This window comes from Notolepis coatsorum, assembly GCF_963971535.1.
Source record: "Notolepis coatsorum genome assembly, chromosome: 10".
In the NCBI taxonomy this organism is placed as follows: Eukaryota; Metazoa; Chordata; class Actinopteri; order Aulopiformes; family Paralepididae; genus Notolepis; species Notolepis coatsorum.
Genome location: NC_140174.1, coordinates 95,536,589 through 95,559,653, shown reverse-complemented (window position 1 = coordinate 95,559,653; position 23,065 = coordinate 95,536,589). Strand labels below are relative to the sequence as shown.

The 23,065-nt window shown below is 42.5% G+C and overlaps 1 protein-coding gene across 2 annotated transcripts; it reads right to left on the bottom strand.

The window, feature by feature from the left end:
• Positions 1 to 913: 913 nt before the first annotated feature.
• LOC311236228 (BCL2/adenovirus E1B 19 kDa protein-interacting protein 3-like) lies at positions 914 to 22,291 on the bottom strand. 2 transcript variants are annotated; one of them, XM_084323876.1, is made up of 6 exons: positions 22,209 to 22,291; positions 14,420 to 14,693; positions 13,698 to 13,779; positions 13,479 to 13,600; positions 8,044 to 8,193; positions 914 to 4,238 (listed from the first exon to the last, which is right to left on the bottom strand). In XM_084323876.1, exons 1-6 carry the CDS (start codon positions 22,258 to 22,260, stop codon positions 4,190 to 4,192), a joined length of 729 nt encoding a protein of 242 aa, XP_084180002.1. In that variant the 5' UTR covers positions 22,261 to 22,291; the 3' UTR covers positions 914 to 4,189. The 2 variants fall into 2 exon arrangements, with proteins under 2 accessions (XP_084180002.1, XP_084180003.1); XM_084323877.1 differs by lacking the exons at positions 914 to 4,238; positions 8,044 to 8,193 and adding an exon at positions 10,300 to 10,909.
• Positions 22,292 to 23,065: the final 774 nt, after the last annotated feature.

Here is a 23,065-nt window from a genome sequence, read left to right as displayed (position 1 = left end):
TAATAAATTTGATGGCTTTGTCATTATAAATGATTTCCCATATATTTTTTATCTTTGCAATTTTGTAATACAATACCAATGGGTTCAAATGGTAAAATCAGCCATTTTGAAATCCAAAATTATGCAGGTTATATTTATCCTATCCCAAGAATGACCTCATATTTGAATTCCCCATTAAGAAACACATCATTTAGACACCTTGCATGTTAGGATTTCCTTCAGATTCATGTTGGCATCCATGTATGGCCAAGGGGTGAAAAATGGTAAAATCGGCCATTTTGAAATCCAAAATGATGTAGGTTAGAGTTATCCTATCCCAATAATTAACTCATATTTGAATTACCCATTAAGAAACACATCATTTAGACACCTTGCATGTTAGGATTTCCTTCAGATTCATGTTGGCATCCATGTATGGCCAAGGGGTGAAAAATGGTCAAATCGGCCATTTTGAAATCCAAAACAATGTAGGTAGGAGTTATCCGATTAGAAAAATAATCCCATATTTGAATTCTCCACAAAAAAACACATATTTTAGACACCCCACTCGATTGATTTTCCAAAAAAAAAAAAAAAGTATGGCCCGCCCTCCACGTCTACGCACGTGTGATAAATCCTGATTTTTATGTACGTACACACATTCTAAATTCTGTGCTTAAGAACGAAAAATTGAACACTTTCTAAGAATTGTTGATAAATGAGGGCCCCTGGACTCTATGGCTTCCAATTAAAGCACCTAGATTTGATCCTGAACCACGGAACGCCCAACATGGTGATACAGTGTAAATTATTCTATTTTCAATCCTTTTTTTTGGTAGTACTTTGTATATCATTGATGATTATGTAAATGTCAATGCTCGATGACGCTGCCAACTCAGTGTAACCTTCCAAGATTAAATACAGACGGAATGAATGAATATTCACATTTTAATGTCCGTTTTCCAATATGATGAAAATAATTCAAGCTATTCTGAATTGTCACTTCTTGCTACATACATTTTAATCAGGTCGTATAATTCTGAGGGCCCTGCCCTTACAAGCAACCTAGCTTCCTGTGTTATAAAAAGTTGCAATGACAATGCACACACTATTTAAACGGCAAACCCGACCTCTCGGATGCAAGGCAATGAATCTAGACTAGAATTGTGCCAGTTTATCAAGTTGAAAGGCATGCAGAAAGGATTAGAGGGACCAGGAATCCTCTTCACACCCAGCTTATACCATATCATTGCACCTGCTCCCTCCCCCCTCTCTCCCCCACCAGAACCACCAGTTCAATGGTGGCGACGGGAGTGCAGTGGAAACATCGACGTGGTTGTTCTCTACCACTGCCAGACTGGTGACGACAACAAAAACAAAGCACTAACACTGCTCCAACGTATTAAAGATAAGCATGGAAATGAAACAACAATGAATAAACAAATTAAAGTGTCAAAAAATAAAGTGTAGATTACAAAACGTGTGTGTGTGTGTGGGGGGGGGGGGGGTCACAGCTTGACATAGCTTCACATGTATTTTAAATATTTCAATAAGCAGACAATCAAAAACATCTAAGATAAATCATCAATGTGCAGAGATGAAAAGAGATATTTGGCACCTTGCCATAGTCGCTGTATCATGTGCTAATCAATAAGGATATGTATAGGCAATAAGAAACAAAATAATATTAATGGCCTGGTGTATAATAATAATAATAATAATAATAATAATAATAGCTTCATTTTATATATTGCCTTTCAAGAGACCCAAGGTCGCTTTACATAGGGGACCAAATAACAAAGTAACTAACATAGTGGACAGACACAACATATACATATAAAGTGAGAAATTAGGGGTTAAAGGCCAAGTTGAAGAGGTGGGTTTTGAGCAATTTTTTGAATGAGTCCAGAGTTGGGGCGGTGCAGAGTTCTGGGGGGGGGAGTTACAGAGGGTGGGAGCTGCCACACTGTATTGTTATTCAACCTGATATCCACTTCAATTATTTCCACTAGCATAATATATTCAAAATAATCTACACTCCGTTAGAACGTGTTGGGACTACACACTGGATTACAGTGTGTTTAAACCAACCACCCTTAAAAAAACTAAAAACAAAGCTTTAAAACACAACCCAGGAAGAGATCAGGAGAAATGTGTGGAATTAGCAAAGTCGTCCCACTGTGCAGAGTGATTCCCTGCTCCCCAGAACTGGCCCGTCAACGATGGTGTCAGAGAGACAGTTCAGGAAGCAGTAATTTCCTGTCAATAATCATGTGAGCTACACGAGACCACCTAAGGAGACCAGCAATCTCACAGCGAATGGATTCGGTTGTTAAGTCGTGACGTATCGACCTTCCAATAAACAGTTTCCGGGGGCCAAGCTTCCTACCTTGGCCGAGGCTCTGGTCTTTTCATACGCATACGAGTGCTGTGTCCCTTGTTGTTCTAATAGATCTGAGTCATAAAGAAACTGTTAGGGGTACATGCTCCTAGTATCTCCCACTGTCTGAAGTGGAGCGTTTGGCCCCCGGACATGAATATAAGTCGGACTTAAAAACTGAACGAGGGACAGCGGAGCCGTTCTGTTTGTACCCGCTGGCAACACTTTTGAATGCATTATCTTTTCTTATCTGCGGTCATTGGCGGCGTTTAGATGCACGTTAATATTCTAGATACTAGCTAATATACAGGAAAAGGTCATAGATAAGGTGGATAAGGTGTTTATACGCATTATCATATCCCAATTACCAATATGCTTGTATACATGAGTAATACGGCAAGCGTTACCATGTCTCAGTATCCTGGCTAATGCCTAATTTATACCCAGGCGTCAAAATGGTGGCAAAGGCTGAGACTACCAGCAGGGCCTACATGCAGTTGGCCAAAAAATGTAACTGTGTATAAAATCAACGCAAGCTGACGTTGGACAGCGTAGCGCTGCGATTGGCCACTGCCCTGGGCTGGGCCGTGTACGTGTTCCTCTGACATATTTCCGAATGTATCATCTCGGGGAGCTTGTTCGGAGCATCCATTATCGACCGTGATTAACTATATTACAAACATGGACCAAATCGAAGAAAGACAGAGGCAGAGGAAGTCCGAAAATATCACCATTTGTACAACACACAACGCAGCACAGCCACCTAGTGGTTCGCGGTGAACTGACGTGGAAGTATGTGAGTCTAGCTTACACGCGCAAAATATCACGACAGCCGACGTTGAAGCATATCTCGGCCTTAACCCTTTCACTGCCGCACTACCAAACGGTTAACCCTTTCACTGCGACAATACACAGAATGTTAACCCTTTCACTGCCACACGACAGCAGGTTAACCCTTTAATACTAGCACATCCCAGCCGATCATATTCGGCTTGGTTATAGTTGGAATGCGAGTTTATCCTAACTATTGGGAATGGGATAGGGCATTTACATGCTCCAACTCAAACGGTATACTCGAGTATCCTGAATTATATCAGAATATTAATATGCATGTAAACACACCCAGTGCAATAAAAAAGCCCCTTCTATTCTAAAAGCCAATTATCGTATTTTGTGCAGCCAAATGTTGACCATAGTCACACAGCGACCATTTAGCTCTTTTGTCATGCTCAGGTTGGGATTTCCTGAGCAAGACAAAAGAGCAAAATGGTCGCCGTGTGAATATGGTGCATATCTTTGGCTTAAGCACTCTGCCCGCGTGGCGACTAGGACAGAGATAATCTTGTAGCTTCTAGCAAGAAATGGACGTGGGAGTTAGGCTGCCAGATTTTTCACAGCATTACATCTCTATCAAAAACAGCAATATGGAAATTCCAGAGAATATCCCAAACCTTCAGGCCCCTTTGACATTGAATCCGAGCCACATTTGTTGTATGGTGACAATGTATGGATTCTCCGGTTCAGGCAGGATGTGTAAATCTATCGGGCTGTTGTTGTTGTTGTTGTTGTTGTTGTTGTTGTTGTTGTTGTTGTTGGTTACTTCTGTTTGATGCAACAGACACCTACCCGGTGTAAAGGAAGGAAACATAAATACATTATGCAAGGTTTTCCCAGAGCTGAATACGGGAATGTGACAGAGTTGTATGCGAATGAGAAGAGAAATCTAGGAGTGTAACGGAAGCACAGGAAGAGAAAGGATTTTGCACATAAGGTTGTTTGAACCACAGGGACGATTCCAACACGACTTCCAGACACCGCTTCTTCTCCGTCTTAGAACGAGTTGGTGGGAGGTGTGGCGAATCTCTTCCCAATGTACACGCTAAGAAAAAGAAACAGCGTACAAAAATGTTAGAATTTTAAGCAAAACCACAGAACGAATGCAGATTCCCAATAATCTATATTATGGATGAGCAAAACTCACAAAATTGCTATTCGATAGTCACTGGTAACTATTTGAATACTAATCGAAAATCCCCCTCAACGCTAATGTCATTTCCAGGAACAAAAGCATCCATTCCGAAAGTGACATTGTTGATTCTTAAAATGTCTGAGCTTCCAAATTAACGTATGGTTTTGTTTTTACTTAACACATTAACTGCCACGCTTATATCCATCAATGTATGATCTCTGCCACCACTCTAAGCCTATGGAGATGTTCACCTTCTTTGCAGGGCTATAACTTTTTTTAATTGTATTGCTAAATTGACATTACTATGGCCCATTCAACATCGATTATCTATCGTTCAGGATGTAGGAACGTTATACTTTTTCATTCATAGATTCATACGAAAATACCGTCTAGAATATAAATATGTTTTTATCGTTTTCTGCAGTAATTCCTAGAACGTGAGATATAGGCATAAACGCATATATAGATTATCAACTGCCGTTTGTTGCCGATACACGTTATATTAAAGATTTCAACTGTACATGATCCTAAACGTTATGACTGATCATGCGCGGATGACCGGGGGGGGGGGGGGGGGGGCGTTTATAATTCCGTGATCGTCAGTAAATGCTTTATGTAGTATGGGTGATATATTGATCAGAGCAGTTTGCATTATTAATAATAAACACTCACGCTGAAAATTACGTCAGCGTCCTCTTACCGTTCGCCGATGAGACTGGAGGAAAAAGATCCCACTTATTTTTTGGCGTTTTATCGCTTTATTGCTACTGGGCAGTCCAGTAGAGAGAGACAGAGGAGGAATGGGAGACAGAGTGGGGGGAAGACATTCGGCAAATAACGACGGGTTCGGGAGTCGAACCCGGGTCGGCCGTGTCGCGGCTGAGCGCGCTATGTGGTTCGCCACTGGGGCGCCCAAGATCCCACTTATTTGACGGTGATCTACTCGATCCATTTCCGGTTTGTATAATAATAAACGCAACATTATAGAATGCGGTTAATGGACCGGTGGCCGTCCGTTTATTAACCCATTCAGTGCCAACCACGAGATTAGTCGGGTTAACTCGCCATGCGTTGAGTGCCAAGACCCGAGAAAACCCGAGAAAACCGCGATCAGGAATTGGATTAATCTTTTTGCAGAACATCTGATGTGAGGTAAGGACTCTATGTTACCAGTCTTGGGTTAATCAGATGTTTTTTTCTCCGCCATCGCAGCGTGTGTGTGTGTGTGCGTAACGTTAGCACTGACCACGGCATGGATAATAGATTTTTCAGCCCGCTTCTCTAGCGTGCATAAGTACACATATACTATCAATAATCTAGCGTTTATTTGAAAACGATTCATAAATCAGCCGAAAAATGACAACGTGTTTTGTGTATTCCAGTAAAGGGCTATTATCGCGGAATTTCTCTGGAATTACTAGACATCTCCAAAACTATACTCATATTCAAAATGGTATACAACGGAAATGTACCAATGAAATAACAATCCGTTTCATACATGTTGACTGCAAGCAAGTCATTGATAAGCGAGGGGTGTTTTAGACCCATAGCCATAATTTAAGATATAGTTTAAGCGTTTGCAAATTTCCCCGTCCTCCCATTGACTTCCTTATTGGCACGCTAGCCCTAATATGGTCAAAGGGGCGTGGCTCTGAATGAGTTAAGGTCGGATGGACCATGGGTTTTGGCTGGTTACAGTGTGTTTTAACGTCCAGACATCGGATGATTGTGGATTCGGGTATCGGAGCGTTTTTCTAACGTTTTGAGAGTACGGATTTGTGCGTGAATGTGGACTCGGGAACACGTTGTTTGGGTATGGTTATGCGTATGGAAGATGACCGTATGAGGGTCCGGATATCTTTTCTTAGAACGCGGGACGTTCGTATGGATAATTGTCCGAGTTATGAATGGCGGGAGTGTATGGTTGGTAAACCATTCCAGTTCAACTGATTGTGTGATATACGTTTTTGGATCGTTATTTCTTTTATTCGATTTTTTTTATTCATTTCAGGCACACGGACCTCTGGGTTACCATAGGAAACCATTCTGAGATCGCTAGAGTGCAATACCGGCCGCATCCTGCTAGGTGGCAGTATCGCCCACCCTTTGAAACCTTTTTTCACACCGGGTGTTACATTTAATTCCCTCCGGGCGCAGTATTTTGGGTCAGGCAAGTCTAGCGGTTCACCCGATCACATTGAAACGTGTCCAATGCCCCTCGATGCATGTGTTGTGCCGGATTATGTTGGGGACACGATGGACACCAATACTGGAAATCGCGATCAGACAATTGGAATATTCTTTTTGGGATACCTCCTAGTAAAGGTAAGGACTATATGACATCAATCCTACTTTGATCCAACCATGATTTCACATCGATTGCAAAGATCATATGTAATGTACTCCAAAACGTATGCTGTTGGTGACGATCAAAGCATCAAAAAACGACCCCCCCCCCCCCTTTCATACATTCATGATGAAACATAATACCGATTATATACCTTTGAATTGGAAAGAATAGCGTGTCCAGGCGAGCAACGCTTTTAGCAAAATTCACGTATAGCTCCATAGTGCCGTTTTCAGGAATTAGCCAGGATCACTCTGAAACTATACAATATTCACCACGGTATAACACGCGAACGTATACATGAAAAAATGTATTATTTTTCTCATGTTGAACGATGATAGTTGATGTCAAATGAGCCATAGGATTGTCTCCATAGCTATAATATAGAATATAGATATAGCCCTGCAAAAACCGCCATGCATCCCTATCTCTTAGAGAGTTGGCGCAGTAGGAACAAAGATGGCTAGACCCGGTGGCGCTGAAAGAGTTAACGGCTTCAGCTGGGTTTTGATTATCATTTTATTTAATTTATTTATTATCAGCTTTTTTCCCCCCGCAACAGGTCCAATGCATCTAACATGCTTTGCATCCTCACCATTCCTGCTAACGCTAAGCTAACCCTGCTCAGAGGCACAGAGAAAACAGCGGAGTTCCATTAGTGAGGAAAGGGAGGGGGGCTGAGTGCCTCTCCCTCTCCGTCCCTCTCTCTATGTTATTTTAAGTTTAAAGCTCAATATATCAAAACGTGGCACTTTACAGTGAACATGAGGTCTATTTGTATTAAAAACAATATTGTTTTTCATTTAAATATCTGGAAGAGCTCAAAAATGAAAATGTCAAATGATATTTCCGTTGCCTTTTTTGAGTTGATCTAAATGTTACTGATTGTGTTAAATGGGCATATGATATCGTCTCATGTCGATTGCAGGCACCTGAATCTACGGTAATCGTATAGTTTTTAGTGTTCAATACGAATGCCGTTACTGACAATCAAATAATCAGAAACGACCCCCCCCCTTTCATGCATTCATGATTAAACATAATACCTATGACATAGATGTGATTTGGGAATAGTAGTGTGTACAGGCAAGAAACGGCAACGTCTATAGTAGAATTGACGTATAAGGCTATAACTCAGCATTTCGGGAATTACCCCAGACCGCTCTAAAACCATACTTATACAGTAGCTCTACAAACAAGGTGACGCACTCCTATCTTTTAAAGCGTGGCAGTGCTATGACAGGCTCCGTCTAATTCCCGGCGGTCAATGAGTTAATATAATTTTAACGACTATCTGAATATTCAAAAATCGATGCCCATCCCTCATTTATATGTGTCTCTATGATGGGAGTAGGAGATTGGATTCACCCGAGGCCCAGAGCGAGGATGTGTGAGATGAGCAAGGAAGGGAGGAAAACTTTGAGGAATTCTGCGGAGAAGAAACCGCCATTCTTCATCACCCTACTCTTCCTCATACTGAGAGACACAGAGCGTCTGGGGTGCCTGAACCGGAACTCCCTTGGAAAAAACAGACAAAAAATAAACGTGAGTCAGAGTGTAATATCTTGAGCCACAGACCGTTTAACCCTTTCACTACCACACTACCAAAGGGTTAACCCTTTCACTGTGACAATACATAAGGTTAACCCTTTCACTGCCACACAACAAAGGGTTAACCCTTTCACTACCACACTACAGAAGGTTAACCTTTCCCTACCACACTACAGACGGTTAACCTTTCACGGCGACAATACAGGTTAACCTTTCACAGCGACAATACAGAAGGTTAACCTTTCACTGCGACAATACAGAAGGTTAACCCTTTCACTGCCACACGACAAAGGGTTAACGGTTGATAAACAATGGTGACGCATATTGGTATGGACAGTAAGACATTGGTGTGCAATGGTCTGCCCAGCTATGCGAGGGCATTGGCTACTATCAGGGACCCTAACTAACTAAATAAATGAAGACCAACTTCTCCACATCTGTTTGCAATTAATAAGAAGACATCAGCAAGTAGACCTCATCATAATATTGATTTTCTTTTTATTATACAACATGCATAAAAGCAAAACTGTGAGCATCTGAATATGGCTCTGTTATGTATTCTATTCCACTGTATTTCTATTCTAATGTAGTGTATATATTCTACAACAATCTTGCACATTTGTACAGCCCCTATGTTATATTCTATTGTATTCTTATTCTAACTTAGTTGATATAACGGAACGTAGGCCAAATGCGTCCACATTTTTATAGGATTCTATCACATTTTCATAACAATAGCACCCTGCGCCGTTTTCATTGAGGTTTCTTACAAATTAACGATGCTTTATCTTGTCCTTTATATGCCGATTATCATTAGAATCTTAAATTGTACCATATGTCCCCCTTTAGACAACATATGTAACGCTACCAGCGCACTTTTGTTAAGATAATTAGTTGGCCATTCTCGGTCGCTATACCGAGGTTGCAGTAATAGTTTACCGCTGTTCAGATCACGTCGGAGAATATAGACACATCCCAGTGACCTGCAACCTGTGCTAACGCTCTTGGTAAATGCAGTGTTGTAGTTCTCAACATTTTCAGCCTTTAATTTTAAACCAATGCTCCCATCTACTGACAACAAAAAAGTGTTGTCTAATCGTCACCTTGAGAGCTACTTCCGTATACAGCGCCGCCCCAAACCCATTCTAGAGATTCCCACTTTTTGCTGGGAGTGGGGCGTGGCCGTATTTGGTCCCAGACAATAAGAGTGGCTGCAATTGGTCACTGTGACGTTATTCCAGAGGTATAAAAGAGGGAAAGAAGCCGACCAGTAACTGAAAAGGTGGCTTGATCTCCAGCTCAGACATGAGGGTGTATTACAGCTGTGAGCTGGTGAAGAGTGGCTGGCTCTGCGTGCTCTAATAATAATAATAATGACTTGGATTTATATAGAGCTCTTCACTGACCCAGAGCGCTTCACAGAGTCCATTATTCGTTCATACACAGTCATACCGGTGGTGGTAAGCTACAATTGCAGCCAGAGCTGCCCTGAGGCAGACTCACGGAAGCGTGGCGAATAATCAACGCCTACGGCCCCTCCGACCACCACCAACATTCATTCACATTGTAAGATCCTGATCAAACTGGCCAGTATCACGTCTTCATCTGTTTTGGCTCTCCATCCAATTCCTCTGCGTTGTGTCATTTTAATGGTCCTGACGTCTCTCCGACACTGGCTGATAAGATCCTTATCTCCCCCGTTAGTGCAATCCATAAACCATAATAATTCTCCACCTCCGTAAGAATTCGACAACGTGAAATACCTTACAAGGAAAAGCGTGGTTTTATTTGATAAACAGAAACCTCAGCTCAGATGTTAACAGATTTTATCAAATTGTATCGTCCTTGAAAAGTCTAATGATCTTTCGGTGTGTTCGTCTATCGTCCTTTTGTTATTCAGTCCAATAGTGTTCAGGCCTGGTCTTTAGCCTAACCCTCCTCGCGTTAGCCGAAGCTAAAGATGATGTGGCATTCTTCCCCCCCCCCCCCCTCTCAATGAGAGGAGAGAGTGTCCTCTGTGTGATCTCAGTCCTACTCGCTCTTGGTCAGATTCTAGTCTGCCCTACACCCGGAAACACCGTTCGACTTATAGATCTTCGCCGTAGCAACGACGGCCCGCCTTCTGGTTGTCATGCGACGTGCTGTCATGACAACTGCATAACCTTTAACACCATTAAACTTTCATTAAGATGAACCTCTCTCCCTCCTGCTCTGGGCCTACAGTACACTCGCTATCAGTGTTATGTCTCCGAGGAATTAAAAACAAACCCCCTCGCTGGCAGTGTGGTGCTCACTCGCTCTGAACCAACCTCTGCTAAGCCAAACACATTTCTGCCCTCTCTGACCTGGCACCGTTAGATGCTACCATCTTCCCCCAATCTATACATCACATACATTGAAAAAGCACCCCAAATCCCACATTTCACATGCATACACATTCATACGAGGCAAGTAGGTTAAGTGTCTTGCCCAAGGACACAACGGCAGTGGGATGGACATGGGCTTGAGCGGGATTCGAACCACCAACCCTTGGATCATTGGACAACCCGCTCTACCCCTGAGCCACGCCGCCCCTGCTCTGTGAGCTCTGCTCTGTGTGCTCTGCTCTGCGTGCTATGTGCAGGGCCGGATTAACGACCGGGCCATCCGGGCCGCGGCCCGTGGGCCTCTAGTGATGAGGGGCCTAAAAAAAAAAGAAAAAAAAAAGATTATTATTTTTTAATTTTTTATTTAAATTTCGTCACTAGAGGCCCCAATTTTTTTTTTTTACTTTCATTTTTTATTTTTTTGAAGGCCCCTCGTCACAAGAGGCCCCAAATTAGTATTATTATTTTTTTAACTTTTATTTTAATTTTTTTTGGAGGACCCTCGTCACTAGAGGCCCCACATTTTATTTTTATTTTTTTTCTTATTTTGGAGATCGATGTCATACTGTGACACTGAAATGAAAACATATTTCATTAACTAAAATATTTAGTCAACAAAAATATTTCATCAACTAAAATATACAGTACGTCACACCCTGCCGTCTGCAAATGGCTAATCTTGAGTATTTTTTCTCCTCTTCATAAGAGTTTGAGGTTTTCCGTTTGAGGTCAAAACAGCAATAAAAAGTCAAAACTTGCATCTCCACATCCCAGCCCCGACGCCTGAATACTTTTACCAACGGATTTCCAGTTCCGCGTTCGCGTTCTGCGCTCTGATTGGCCACTGACGTTTCTGGTAGCGCCAATCGTGTGACGCCTCTTTCTTTCACCGGTTAAACTTAGGCACTCTTTCGAAGTTGGTTAAGGTTAGAGTTTGTCTTAGAGCAGGGCGATAGAACACCAGCCCTGATTCCATACTCTAACCTTAACCAACTTCGAAAGAGTCGCCTAAGAAACGTCAGTCAATATTTCTATTTTATTTTTTTTATTTTATACATACATACATACATACATACATACATACATACATACATACATACATACATACATACATACATACATACATACATACATACATACATACATACATACATACATACATACATACATACATACATACATACATACATACATACAGCTCCACCCCCACCTAATAGACAGTCCCCTCCCCACCGTATGTAATGTATATATTCTCTCCCCACCATATGTATATTTCTCTCCCACCCACCCACCCCCTCCTAATGTACAGTCCCCTCCCCATCATATGTATATACTCTCTGTCAGGATCTATGGGTAACAGTACTGTATATTTGCATATCATATATGTCACAAATGTAACAGTACTATATACAGTACCTGTATGTCATGTATGTCCCTATGCCATAAATGTCATGATGTCATATATGTTGTGCATGTCATACATGTCACTATGAATTGAAAATGGGGGACCCTGATGTAAACAAGACAAACGTCTTTCTCTGGTCTGCATACCCTTAACAATTGTGTGTATTGAGCCTTACTGTATTATTTGTACCCATTCTGCAATCTGTTAAATACAATTTTCATTCATTCATTCATTCACAGACAGTAACACAGGACAAAAACACATTTCAACCCCCTCCCTTCCCTAATTATAATTTAAATTGACATTCACGTAAAAGTAAGCTTACTATTCTAATATTATATTCTTGTCTCCAAAGTGTGTGCATGTTTTTTTTCTTCCTGAGGATGGCGCCATCCCCCCATCTAAACATGATGTGTTTCTTTTCTCTTCTTGATTGATTGATTGAAAACTTTATTAACAGATTGTAGAATGGGTACAGTACAGTACAGCTCAATAATTGTTAAGGGGATGCAGACCAGAGAAAGACTTTCGTCTTGTTTACATCAGGGTCCCCCATTTTCAATTCATCATAACATATATGACATACATGACATACAGATACAGTACTGCTACATCTATACATTTATGACATACCAGATTTGCAAATACAGTACTGTTTGTGATACGAAAAGAGTCCAGAAAAGAGAGTATATACATTTGACGTAGAAACTGTACATTGGAGGAGGTTGGGTAGGTGGGGTGGGGTTGGGGGGGTGGGGGGGACTGTACATTGGAGGTGGTTCGGTGGGTGGGAGGGGTGGGTGGGTGGGGGACACTGTACAACTGTACAAGCAAAACTGTACATTGGAATATTGACAAAACCATACTTGGTAATTTACTGTACATTGGAGGGGGTTGTGTTAGGAGATTTACAGGGGCCAGTTTCGAATTGCAGTCCCCCGTAGCTGTTCTTTGAGAGTGTTTTTGAAAGTGGGTAGTGATTCACATTCCTTTACAGCTTTAGGTAGGGCGTTCCACATTGATGTGGCATAATTGCGAAACGTTTAGTCCCTTGTTTGAGCCAAATCTGGGTTTAACATGATTTGTGGAGCTCCCTCTGGTGTTGTGATCGTGGTATTCACTGACCTTTGGGAAGTATTTTGACATGTACATGGGTACCTTGGTCGTGTAGTGTATCTTGTAGACCAGGTCAAAGTGGGCAGGGGTGATCAAAGTCCTTTTAGCTTGGCCCTCAGAGCCCACCACTTCTAAATATTCTATATATTTTTTAAAGTGACATATAAAAACGCCACTGTGCGTGCGTGCACGTGTATGTGTGTGTGGGGGGGCCTCCACAAGAATCTGGCCCAGGGGCCTCTGAAGTCTTAATCTGGCCTTGGCTATGTGTGCTCTGCTCTGTCTGCATGTGTGACTAGGAGGGATATGCAAAAAGACACATTTCAATTGCCTTTTGTACATTGGCATTAAAGTGATCTTCTTACTTTGGGGGAACGTTTTCAGGTCTGCTGGACCAATGTGCCACCCAGTCTGCTTCCTTGCTCATCAGGATGTCCTCGTCTCGGTCTTTCTCCTGATCGTCGTCGTCGTCCTCCTCCTCCTCCGACTGTAGACGAGTGGTGTTGGTAGTGAGACAACAATTTAGATCAAAGACGACAACAATGTAATAATTCACGAGATAATCGACTGCTGTTGTATTTTACCTGGCTCCCTCTTCTACTCGACATGTCCACATCAAAGGTTATCTGACCCTCATCCTGATCAGGACTAGGCGGTCTGTTGGGACTGAGGCAAGGCATAGAACACAATATACAACATGTGTTATAAGAACAACTGAAGAGGCAAAACGAGAGCGAATTTGCAATAGCTGCAACTTTTTTGGGATAGGCCACTCCCATTACCATGCCCCCGTTTCGCCTATTGGCACATATGAACACACACACACACACACACACACACTTTGTCAACATGCTTTATCTAATAAAATAAAGTTCAGTCTGTTCATCTCACTTCAATAATTTGTATTGCAGAACATGGTATTTTCTCAAGCAGACAGATGTAAACACTGTAATCTGTGTTGCATGTACCTGACAAACTGAACTGTTTGTATTACAGTCATATTTTCCAACTTAACTGAATGCACACGTGTGCGTGTGTGTGGACTACTGTACTATTACAGGTATTGAAATGAACAATGCAACTTCCTTATACAAAAGATAATAAAAAAAGATATTTTATTTTTTATTTTTTTTATAAATATTTATATCGATACTTGGCGTCCCTGTATCGATACAGTATCGCGACGCAAAGTATCGCGATACTACTACGTATCGATTTTTTTCCCCCACCCCTACTATAGAGCAGCTGGTCACAGCTAAAATCACCCTTTCCCCCATGCAATCCCACTTGTCTCCTACACACCCACCTGTCACAGGTGGAGCTGCTCTGGCTGGACTCGTGCTGCGCGTCCAGCAGGATCTTCTCCATGTCTCCGTTGTGGATGGAGGAGGACGAAGGGACGTGCTCCAACCCTCCACCCAGGCTCTCCTCTACCTCCTCGGGCAAACTCTCCGGGGTCTGGGAGGGCCGGCTCTCGCCCTCGTTCCCATTCTCTAGGTCTGTGGCGGGCCCCAGGGGAGGTCCGGTCTGCACATTCTGGGTCAGGGTGTTCCCGTTCATCTCTAGCTCCACCCAGGACCCTAAGCAACACAACCACAGAGAGGAGCAAATCTGGATAATAAACGGGTGTACAATCGTAAGAGTTATAAATGGACTGCGTTTATATAGCGCTTTACGATTCATACACCGACGGCAGAGGTAACCATGCAAGGTGCCGACCTGCTCATCGGGAGCAGTTAGGGGTTAAGTGTCTTGCTCAAGGACGCTTCCGACATGCCCCCGGGAGGAGGAGCCGGAATCGAACCGGGAATCTTCTGATTACCAGACGACCGCTCTACCTCATGTCCTGAGTTACATCCCCCAGAGAACTGTCACCATTAGGGATGCACCGATATGAAAATTGGCCGCCGATACCGATACCGATTGTTCAACTAACACTATCGGCCGATACCGATACCGATACCGATATTTGTATATTTGTATATAAGTATTTGTAAAAATCTTCTTTTTTTTTTTTTTTTTTTTTTTTTTTTTTAATGAAACTACTGTATATTTGTATGTGTATGTTTGTATTTGTAGGCCTCTTTACTTACTTAAAAAAAGGAAACATCAAGAAATATGTTTATGGTATCACTATCTCTCTCCCAGTATCGTCTTGCGGCCCGCAGAGGGATACTATTTTCTCAACCAGAGCTTTCAACCAATGCAATGGAACCATTCTTGCGGCCTGCAGCGGGATACTATTCTCTCAACCAGAGCTTTCAACCAATGCAATGGAACCATTTTGATTGACAGTCGATTCGGCCAATTACGCCACACCGCTAGCACCCACCTCCTGTGGGTGTCCTGTCCTTACCACCAATCGGCAAGCGTTTATAATTTTTTCTACTTCCGGGCATGCCGCCATTGTTCTGTTTGCGAATGCGAGAGCAGAACACACCGACCGGCGCTCCACGCATGACCAAATGAGACATAATGATTTTACTGCAACAAATGTTATAATAAAACAAAGCCTTTCTATACATTTGTCTGGTTGAAAACTTTATTAACAGATTGCAGAATGTGTAGTTGGGTACGGAATGAGCAACGGAATGGAACCGAGCTATGAACGGGCTAACGGAGTAATGCCTTGTTTACTGCTATCTTCGGGTAAATAATATGCTTGTTATTGAACGTGTAACACTTCATTTTAACAGCAGATACTTTCTTAAATGCCATCTTCCCGAGAGAGGGTGTTGACGGGGAGTTGTTATTAATAGCATTGAACAGCTAACCGAAAGCTAGCGTTAACTATTGTTAAAGGTTTAGCCATAACGTTACCTTGGCTAAAGTTGGGGCTATTCTTAATGCAGCAATAATGACTGCAGACCTGCAAGCAAAGTACAGCAAGTTGACAAAGGAGTATTCCAACGCAAATCACATTTTCACCAGTAACGTTAGTCTTGCATCTAATAGCTAATAACGTAGCTACGTTAGCTGCCCGGCCCGCCGACCGGCGCTCCACGCATGACCAAATGAGACATAATGATTTTACTGCAACAAATGTTATAATAAAACAAAGCCTTTCTATACATTTGTCTGGTTGAAAACTTTATTAACAGATTGCAGAATGTGTAGTTGGGTACGGAATGAGCAACGGAATGGAACCGAGCTAATGAACGGACTCGGAGTAATGCCTTGCTGCTATGGGTAATAATAATATGCTGATGTTATTGTCCGTGTAACACTAACTATATAACGCTAATGCCACAAAACGAATGCCTTGTTAATCATAAGTAGTTACTTTGATGCAGTAGATTGTGTGTGTGTGTGTGGGGGACGGCAGGCGTTGTGCAGGTAGGTCGCGAGTGAACTTTTTTTTTTTTTGCCTTTTGACGCTACACAAATTGATGGGTATTTATCGGCGACTGCTATCGGCACATTTGAGCTTATCGGCCGATAGGCCGATAGCAGTCAACAAGGCACTTATCGGCCGATACCGATACCCGACCGATATATCGGTGCACCCCTAGTCACCATCATATACATCCATATGAACTGTGTGTTCTGGACCCAAGGTACCATTCCTTTGTTTGTGCCACTGCCCTACAAACAGCGTCCACACTTTTGCAGGGAGTTATGTAAATCTCTATAGCAGACTTAGGCCACAACAGAAGCAAGATTGATTGATTGATTGAACATTTTATTAACAGATTGCAGAATGGGTACAGTACAGTACAGCTCAATACACACAATTGTTAAGGGGATGCAGACCAGAGAAAGACTTTTGTCTCGTTTACATCAGGGTCCCCCATTTTCAATTCATCATAACATATATGACATACACGACATACAGATACAGTACTGCTACATCTATACATTTATGACATACCAGATTTGCTGTGATACAAAAAGAGTCTAAAAAAGAGAGTATATACATTTGACATAGAAACTGTACATTGGAAGAGGTTGGGTAGGTGGGGGGGTTGGGTGGGAACTGGACATTGGAGGTGGTTGGGTAGGCGTGGGTGGGGTGGGGGAAACTGTGCAAAACTGTACATTGGAATATCGACGAAACCATACTTGTTTCCAAGAGGAGGGTCTCGTGTATTCTTGGGTTAGGTCATTTACTGTACATTGTGTAACAATAGGATTGTTCTATTTAAGTGCTAGTGTTGCACGTAGGACTCTTTTAGAGGTGACACCGAGGGTTCACTTGTGGTGGAACCAAGCTTATGTTAATAACGATAATAACTGTGAATAAAGTACAAGTAAGCAAAACTGCTTTAACCCTTCATTGTGTACAGTCGGGATGTGTCTATTCGAAACCCAAACGGTGCATGCTTCCGCGTTCGCGTTTAGCGCTCTGATTGGCCACTGCCGTTTCTGGTCGCACCAATCGTGTGACGGCAAGTTCTTCGCCGGTTAAGCTTAGGCACTCTTTCGAAGTTGGTTAAGGTTAGAGTTTGTCTTAGAGCAGGGCGATAGAACGCCAGCCCTGATTCCAAACTCTAACCTTAACCAACTTCGAAAGAGTCGCCTAAGCTTAACCAGTGATAAACTAGGCGTTAGGTAGTTTGCAGGCTGTTAGAGCCGGAAATGGGCGCGTCACGCGATTGGGCGCACATGTCACATGACCAGAAACGTCATTGGCCAATCAGATTAGCAAAACGCATGCACCGTTTGGGTTTTGAATAGATGCAGTCGGGATACGGACAGACCATAATCAAACACATTGGAGGGGGTTGGGTTACTTAGGACATTTACGGTGGCCAGTTTCGAATTGCAGTCTCCCGTAGGTGTTCTTTGAGAGTGGTTTTGAAAGTGGGTAGTGATTCACATTCCTTTACAGCTTTGGGTAGGGCGTTCCACATTGATGTGGCATAATTGCGAAACGCACATGCCTTCTCTATTTGAACGACCACATCAAACAAGAAGTGGACGCGGGCAAATACTGCGGCATGGTCATGCTGGACCTACAAAAAGCCTTCGACACTGTCAATCACTCCATTCTGATAGACTATCAAAACCCATTGCTTTTAGCTTGTCAATCAGTGAGATGGATGCAATCCTACCTGGAGGGGAGAGAACAGATGGTGGAGGTAAACGGTACCCTATCCCCCCCCTCACAGTGAGCTGTGGTGTTCCACAAGGAAGCATACTAGGACCGCTACTGTTCCTAATTTATGCAAATTACATGTCGTCAGCTTGTGACTGCAACTTGTTCTTGTTCGCAGACGACTCAGCCCTGCTGGTCTCTGACAAGAACAAGTTACAGGTTGAAAAAAGCCTCAGCTCGGAACTAGGCAAAATCTGCATATGGCTCGCTGATAACAAACTATCATTACACATGGGCAAAACAGAGTCCATTCTCTTCGGTTCAATTAACAAACTCAGCAAGACCGACGGCTTCTCAGTTACAGTGGGTGACAATATTGTCACAAGGAAAGATGAAATTACCTACCTGGGCTCCAACCTAGAGGCTAATCTTTCCTGTGACAAAATGGCATCCAATGTAATAAAAAAAAGTCAACCAACGAACTCGATTCTTGTACCGGATCTCCTCTCTGGTAAACAAGAACACCCTGAAGACTCTGGCAAGAGCACTCATACAAGGGTACTACGACTATGCTTGCACCTCATGGTACCAAAGCACCTCAAAGGCGCTAAAAACAAAATTACAAACATCTCAAAACAAACTGGTCAGACTACTGCTTGACCTTACTCCTAGAACCCACCTCACCCCTGCCCACTTTGACAACCTAGGATGGCTTAGAGTAGACGACAGAGTACAGCAACTTGCAATGGGCCGTCTACAAGATACACTACACGACCAAGGTACCCATGTACATGTCAAAATACTTCCCAAAGGTCAGTGAATACCACGATCACAACACCAGAGGGAGCTCCACAAATCATGTTAAACCCAGATTTGGCTCAAACAAGGGACTAAACACATTTCGCAATTATGCCACATAAATGTGGAACGCCCTACCCAAAGCTGTAAAGGAATGTGAATCACTACCCACTTTCAAAAACACTCTCAAAGAACACCTACGGGAGACTGCAATTCGAAACTGTCCCATGTAAATGTCCTAACCCAACCCCCTCCAATGTACAGTAAATGACCAAGTATGGTTGTCAATATTCCAATGTACAGTTTTGCTTGTACAGTTGTACAGTGTTCCCCCCCACCCCTCCTGCCCAACCCCCCACCCCACTCACCGAACCACCTCCAATGTACAGCCCCCCCCCCCACCTACCCAACCTCCCCCAATGTACAGTTTTTACATCAAGTGTGTAACTGAGGGGTACAATTCCCTGACTGTATTAATAAGTATGGTATCATTAAACCACTACCGTCTTTATGTACATTCTACTGGCCATACAGTACATAGGTATCTTAATGATGAACACTTCCCCACAATGAAATCGGTTCCACACAAAGTTGTAATTAAGTATTTATTGCAGCAAAAGGTACATAATATACTTTACTACTTCACTTTGAATGCGCTTATAAGGCAAAGGAATGTGCGTAGGCAAATCAATAACGAATGTCCATTCTCATATTACGCAGGAGATGATAATACAACCTGAATATAAGGAATTATATCTATGGTACACTGGTAAGGTAGCGGGAGATTCTGGTAGGGGGTTCCCACCGGTTGTAAGCCAGCAGGGGGAGGAAATGTTCGAATGCAAAGCCTGGATCAGCGGGGACTCAATAAGCTCCTGCTATGGGAGGCGGTATATTACTCCCTGATCGGCAGACGAAAAGCAGCAGCTGTAATCCCAGTATGCGTGCAGCACAGGTGAAAGCCGGCCAGCCTCTCCAATAGAGACGGGCTCGAGTGATGTTCCTCACGGGTAGATCCCACAGTAGTGGGTGTAGACGATTCTTCTCCGCTCCAACAGCCTGGTCCAAAGCAATAATAATAATAATCCAGCCGGAAAAGGGCTCTGCATTCACCGTTGTAGATACTCCGGTGCGCGGTACTTCGCATTAACTAGGTTGAACTTGACGTTATTCCATTAAGCTCTGACACTTTACTATCCTATTCGCACGCGGCTATAAGTGCTCTATTTAGACGCACTGTTGCTCACTTCACTTGGTCGTTGACTCGTGATGAAGGCTTACTAGTAAGGAGCAAACGATACGTTGAACAAACGTATTAGGATAAGACAAGACTCTATTTTGGGGCAAAACGGGCCCTACTTCACCGCACGTCGTATCGTGGGTGAGGCTTCACTTGGGTAACTCGAACTCGAACTACTTCTGTATTCACCTGCGCCATATTTATATGTACGGGGAATAATCTAGTGCCAACCTTATTTCTGTCTCGTATTCCTGGGCAAAGCCGGGCATGTACAGACATGTCTTGACGGTGGCTTTGAACCTGACTCTGGAGGCATGGCCTTGGCGCCTGTGGACCGCTGTCCAATAGGAGAATGAAATATTATGGTCTGTACTAGGCTAAAGGGATATTCCGTGTATATGTACAAGGAATATACAAGGGATATCAAACGATATACAAATATTATGCAATATATATCAATCAATAAATATATATATTCGGTTTAATCTGATCCTTTGTAACAAAGTGTATATACTTTTTCTGGACTCTTTTTGTATCACAAACAGTACTGTATTTGCAAATCTGGTATGTCATAAATGTATAGATGTAGCAGTACTGTCTATCTGTATGTCATGTATGTCATATATGTCCTGATGAATTGAAAATGGGGGACCCTGATGTAAAAACAAGACGAAAGTCTTTCTCTGGTCTGCATTCCCTTAACAATTGTGTGTATTGAGCTGTACTGTATTGTACCCATTCTGCAATCTGTTAATAAAGTTTTCAATCAATCAATCAAAAACGTGTTTAGTCCCTTGTTTGAGCTGAATCTGGGTTTAACATAGAGATTAACCGTAATGTGTGAGACTGCCAATTTGTAGTGTTTTGTAGTCTTCTCGGGCCCACTAAAAATTAAATGTATCCTAATTTACGCCAGGAAAACACGATATCTAAACGGGTTGCCTAGCACAGCATTTACATAACAACACCTGAACACCCACACACTACTGACAGACACGCCGATCAGCAGTGGTGCAACATCCGACAACACGGACAGGAGCAAATCCCTCGTGACCTATATTGCATGATACGGGGAAAACAAACGAGACGTCAGCACAAGGCAGTCGCTACTTGCGCAGAACTAAACCAAGAGATGCAAAACAAGAATGAAAGACAGACCCTTCGTTTGGGACAGACAGTCCCGAATCCCGATGCCATTGTCTTAACCCCGCCCCCCCCCCCATCACCATCTTTAGATCATTTCTATAGATATGTCTACTTTTACATTTTCTGTATATATTTGGACTGTATATTTTAGAATGTATATATCTTTGAATGTGTATTCTTATTTTTGACTACCTAATGTTTATTGTGAGCGATCTGTGGTGCTGAATTTCCCTCGGGATTAATAAAGTACTTATATTCTATTCTAAACACATCACAATCCCTGCAATTCTTTTAAAATTAGCTTTTATTTCGTTTCAATTAAAATAAAGACGTGCGCAAAACGAGACGCGTGCATGATGCATGCACAGGAGATGTGTCAGGGTTGGTTTAGCTCGGGCTGCTGCTCATACTCCCCTTTGCAGCCTACTTGAGTAGCCCACTTGAGGAGGACGAAACATACGAGACATATTAAACAAAAAACGCAAATAAACCACAACGGAAAACAAACCAGACACTATCTATTACAAGTAGATTTAAACCAATTCTGTTTTTTAAATTGATATTTCCCTTTTGTGTCCCAAACTTGTTATTGTTTTGGCGACAGAACGCCCAGCGAAAGGCGATGCATCTGGTTGGTCGAATTCCAATCAATCAACGACTCAACGCAACTCAATTGGAGCATTTAGGGATGACGCTATGTCAACATCACCCTCTGCCCCGACCAGAAGAAAAGGCAGAATCCATACCAGAGCAAACTTTTACAATAAAATCTTCATTAAAACTGCGTGCGAGAAAAGACCACGCTCTCACAAATAATGTTTAAACAGTAATTTAACAATACGGAACATACATAAAGTCGACGACGGTACATACCTTGCAGCCCCGAGTCCTCGTTATTGTTTTGTTGAGAGACAGAGGTGGACATGTTTCCAGTCCTCCAGTCCAGCTTTGCATTCATCAACATGAGACGCAGCGGACCAACTACATTGAGCGCGTGCGCAGTGAGGCCAGGCAGGGCAGACTCTGGATCAGCACGTTGTTTGTTTGCAATAGTCATTTGTTTAGCAGTCAATAAGCCAGTGGTCCGCAACGTTTTTCATGTCAAGGACCCCCAGATGAGTCAGATTGATACGATTTTGATCTTAAGAGATGATTTAGTCCTGAAACCCATACAGTTGGGAATATAACATCAAGACTACATGCTCTCATTGGGCCGATCAGTCAATTAAAAAGTGAAATATTAAAACATGTTCGTCATGTGCCCCCTTTTTGTATTTCACGACTGTGCTCCAGCTCTCTTGGCAATTCACATTCACCATTATTTGTGTATCCCTGTTGTAGAAAGTCAACTTTATGCTGGTCAAGAAAAGATGGGTGGATCGAGGTACAGATCGATAATAAATACAAGGTGCCTTCATCTTCATCAGTGGTGTTATGAAGGCAAATGCTCAACTTTCAGTATTGTCATGGAAGGATTGTGTGTGTGTGCTTGTCATATGCATAAAGCCATATGCATGCATGCTGTCTGAAGCAAAACACTATTACAACCTTTCTTTCACCGACACCGAGATAAGGAATTGTTTATTTTAAATTCAGAATTGAAATCCTTTCACTTCATCTAAATTGTACTTTATTCCATTTGACAATGACAAACAGAGCTATACAGTGAACCTTGTGTGTTGGTTTATCATTTTTGCAACAGATCACCAAAAATCTCCTACAATCTTAAA

Coding starts and splice junctions, on each gene's coding strand:
- LOC311236228 (XM_084323876.1), bottom strand. CDS start 22,260: ATGTCCACCTCTGTCTCTCAACAAAACAATAACGAGGACTCGGGGCTG. Junction 14,694..22,208: donor CGAGGACTCGGGGCTGCAAG/GTATGTACCGTC, acceptor TGTGTTGCTTAG/GGTCCTGGGTGGAGCTAGAG. Junction 4,239..8,043: donor ATCCTCGCTCTGGGCCTCGG/GTGAATCCAATC, acceptor TCTTTTTCTTAG/CGTGTACATTGGGAAGAGAT.